This window comes from Orycteropus afer, unplaced genomic scaffold, assembly GCF_000298275.1.
Source record: "Orycteropus afer afer isolate SDZICR_OR568_19922 unplaced genomic scaffold, OryAfe1.0 scaffold01079, whole genome shotgun sequence".
NCBI lineage: Eukaryota > Metazoa > Chordata > Mammalia > Tubulidentata > Orycteropodidae > Orycteropus > Orycteropus afer.
The window spans coordinates 289,129-293,240 of record NW_006922666.1 but is presented as its reverse complement, the minus strand read 5'-3'; the positions used below and the strand labels follow the sequence as shown (position 1 = coordinate 293,240).

General features: G+C 40.1%; 1 protein-coding gene across 1 annotated transcript in view; it reads right to left on the bottom strand.

Annotated features, from left to right (window-relative positions):
- Nucleotides 1–485: 485 nt before the first annotated feature.
- Nucleotides 486–4,112, bottom strand: part of LOC103212728 (cilia- and flagella-associated protein 47) — a gene marked incomplete at its 5' end in the record, with an annotated part of 285,428 nt that continues 281,801 nt past the window's right edge. Inside the window, one exon of the mRNA XM_007958686.2 lies at nucleotides 486–698. Within this exon, the coding sequence (XP_007956877.2) occupies nucleotides 486–698 (213 nt within the window). The remainder of the gene's footprint in view (nucleotides 699–4,112) is intronic.

Sequence of the window (4,112 nt, the reverse complement as noted above, 5' to 3'; positions counted from 1 at the left end):
AAACAAATTTTAATTTTATGTAATTTTCATGGCTCATTAAATAATATTCCAAATAACAGATAAAATAAATGGTGAGAACTTCAGTCTCATATGATAATTTTATCATCAGTGTTTTAAAATCTCATAAGCAACATCAACATGAGAAATTGAATTCTAATTACAACACTGGCATTTTAAGTAGTACTTTCCTTGAAATCCTTTCTCAATTTCAGTACAAATGTACTCCTGTACTTTAAAAATGAACCAACCCTAATATTTGCAACCAAATTTTATATTAAAACACACGTGTAACTCTGAAACAAGCTATAGCATGTTCAGAGATTAGATTTATAGTCAACATTTTCAAAGACAGGAAAATATAGAAGACCTATTATCATTAAATTTCTATCCCTCAGAAATATTCCAAACAAATACAATTAACAACCATAAAAATATTTTCAATTACACATAAAACAAGGATAAATTTTGAAGGACAGGTTTTTTTTTTATTTTTTCCTTGAGATCAAAGGGGCACCCTTGATGGTAGAAGACACCCCTGTGCTTTTGAGTTTAGCATTTTCACGGATAAAATTGCGTCTACGAACTACCCTGCGTTTGAATGCACTGTTAGAAGCATCAATTTTAGGTTGTATGTTTTGTGGTAAAGTGTTTCGTTCAGGGAATCCATTGACTTCATACAACCACTGCATAGTTGCGCTCTGTAAACAAAGAGGAGAGATTTTATATGAAATTTCCAGGGACTGAGAGAAAATTTATAGCAAAAATTTACTATAATTAACTCTTCTCTTTTCCATGTAGGGTATAGGAAAGGTACAAAGCTCAAACTATCCCTATACCAAAACAAAACAAAAAACACCCAAACCCAGTCCCATTGAGTCGATTCCAACACATAGAGACCCTCATTGGGTTTCCAAGGCTGTAAATCTTTACAGAAGTAAATCGCCTCATCTTTCTCCTACAGAGTAGCTGGTGGGGTTGAAGTGCCAACCTTCTGGTTAGCAGCCAATTGCCTTTACTCACTACGCCACCAGAACTCCGTCACTATCCCTATAAAACAACACAAATACAACACACTGCCGTGGAGTCAGATCAGGCTCATAGTGACTCCTCCTTGGGTTTCCGAGGCGGCATCACTGTGGAAGTAGATTGCCCAACCTTCCTTCCGAGGAGTGGCTGGTGGGTTTGAACCGCCAGCCTTCTGGTTAACAGTCAAATGCCTTAGGCACTACACCACCAGAGTGAGGAGATGCAATCTATTTGGTTTGCATGAAACTGTTGCACAGCATTAAGTATAGCTAATGAAAACAATAGTTGTAGCCTTAGAACCAACTGGCACAATAAGTTGAGCTTCTTCTTTTTAGATTAAGAAAGTCTATAATTAATATATCCATTCAAATAAACCGAGGGTGTTGTAAAATCATTTACAGCATTCATAATCTAAATTCAAGTAAGCACAATTTTTACTGAGAGTGAGTTAAAAATTCTTCAGTTTTTCCCCTTATAGATGCACAAAAAAGCAATGTTAACTTAGGCAGTCTAGTGTTATCTGCGTGTTTGTGTTAATACTTAAATTTCATTTCTCTTGCACAATTTCCTGAAGCCATCTGTGTTGATCTAAATCGTTTTACTCTTATTAAGATTTGTACCATGTATGTTTAGAAACTCATTCAGAATAAGTCTAGTCAAAGTGAATACTGTGGTGCACCAGGGTTTGACATGGAGTGTGCTATCTATCAACAAATATTGATTAAGTGTATGAGTTGCTCGCCCATGTGGCCTGGCCTTATTTTAAACAACTCTGGCCTTTCTATCTAGTGTTTGTAGTAATTCCAAATTCAGATTCAATGAGTCAAAAGAGGATGAAACCATGAACCCTACCCGATTCTGGGTTATATAAAATTTTGCTTCACATAAGGATGTTCACTATGAAAAACAAAGCTCCATTTTGGTGACTGTATGTCATTGTAAAGTTTTCATTACAACTGGCCCACTTCACCGGTTCAAATGAGTGAGCTAAATGAAAGGACTTGCTCAAACACCTGACACTTAGTGGGTACAACTAAGTGAGCTACATAAAGGGACCTGCATCAGCCCCATTAATTTAGTGGGCACAACTGAAAGAGCTGCATAAGGGGCCTACACCCACGCCTGGCACCTAGTATGTACAAATAAGTGAGCTATATTAAGGGGTCTACATACATACACCCTAGCATGAAAATTAGTGTGTACAAATTAGGGACTTTCAAGAAGTGACCTGCACCCATGCCTGGTGCCTGATGTATACAACTGAGTGACCGACATGAAGGGAAGTATATCCATGCTTGGCATCTGCTGGGTACAGATGAGTAAGCTACAAGAAAGGACCTTCATCCAGCCCTGCATTTGAGGTAAAATTGAGTGAACTCTAAGAAGGGGCTTGCACCCACACCTAACACCTAGTGTGTACAAGTAAGAGAGCTATAAGAAGGGTCCTGCACTCAGGAATGGAAATAAGTGAACTGGACGAAGGCTTCTGCACCCACACCCAGCACATAGCCGGTACAAAGGAGTGAGCTACATGGAAAGATCGGTACCCGTGCCTGTGTCCAGTGGGTACAGAAGGGGAGCTATAGGGACTTGTGACTTTTGTAACTCTGCCTGGCATTTATCTCCAAGGAACCTCCATTAAAAAAAAAAAAAAAACTTACAAAGACACTGTTTTTAAAGTACTAAAATGTTATTGTGTCTATTTCAATCAATCTTCAAATAATTTTGAATGTGATGCTGATGATTATCTATCTATCTATGTATCTATCATCTATCTATCTCTTTTCCCCAGAAGGCTTTTCTGTGGATGCCAGGGAATTAACAAATCTTGGAACATTCCTCAATTAAGGATTGAATGACAACAGTTGGTTAACTCAAATCCCTCAACCCCTCAGGAAGGATAATTCTTTCATATGTGTGTGTGTGTGTGTGTGTGTGTGCGTGTATAGTTTAAAATTAAAGTTTATTCAGCAAATCATATTCCCATTCAGTAATTCATACAAAAATTGTTCCATGACTTTGGTTATAATCCTGAGGGGCAGTGAATTACTTGGTGTGGCTCTTCTAGCTATGGTCTTTGTGACTCCCACTAGATGACTGGGTGGAACTATGCAAATGTGTGGTGTTTTTTTTGCCTAGCAAGAGAATTGGATAGACTGTTAGTAATGTAAATAAGGTACATGGCACCTTGTGGGGGTGGGACCATGGAAATAAGGTGTGTGGAACCCTAATGTGGGGATTACACTAGGCTTACAAGGAGCCCTCCAAGAGGCAGAAGGGAGGATCTCATTGCCATCAAGAGAGAGGAGCCAGAGGTGGAGTGGAGCTCATCCTTGGACTGGCCACCCCTGCACTGGACCTTCTCACCAGAGAGATTAGCAGAGAGACCGGCAGAGAATCTGTGGCAATGGAACCAAGAAGCACGAGACAGAGCTGTGGGCTTGCTGGCCCCTGGAGCGAGAATGCTGAGTGCCTCTATTGGCAGAGCTAAAAGAGCTTTGTAATTCTTGCCCAAGCAGGGCAGGGGCCAAGGGCTAGAGAGAGGCATGGCTGCAGACACAGCAAAGAGGAGACTGTCCTGATCAAAGAGTTGTATCCTGAGTGTGTTCCTGAACATGAATTGTGACCTTGACTTCCCTAATAAATCCCATAATCATGAGTATTGTCTGTGAGTTTTGTGTGGCCATTGCAATAAATTATGGAACCCAGCACAGAAGTAATGATTGCCCCTGGAGGGATGGTTGGTGTCAGGGTTGCTAAAATGTTTGGAGGGTGGCGACATGTCTAGCCTCATAGGAATAAGCTTTGGGCTGCTGACGGTGATTCTGTCTCCCTCTTGTGACGTTGGAGGATGTCAAAAGATGCTGCCCAATATCGTTTTTTTTTGCAAATCCCCACAATGTCTCAGTATTGTCACCATTTCCACCCCGCCTGCTCAGTTTCCATCCATCTAGTTTGGTTTCATATAGTTGATTATTCGAAGGAGCATATTTCTCATGGGTGCTATTGTTTATTTTACAGGCTAATCCTTTAGTAATAGTCCATTTAGGCTAAAAGGCTCTCAAAATAGGACTGGGAAAGAGCTG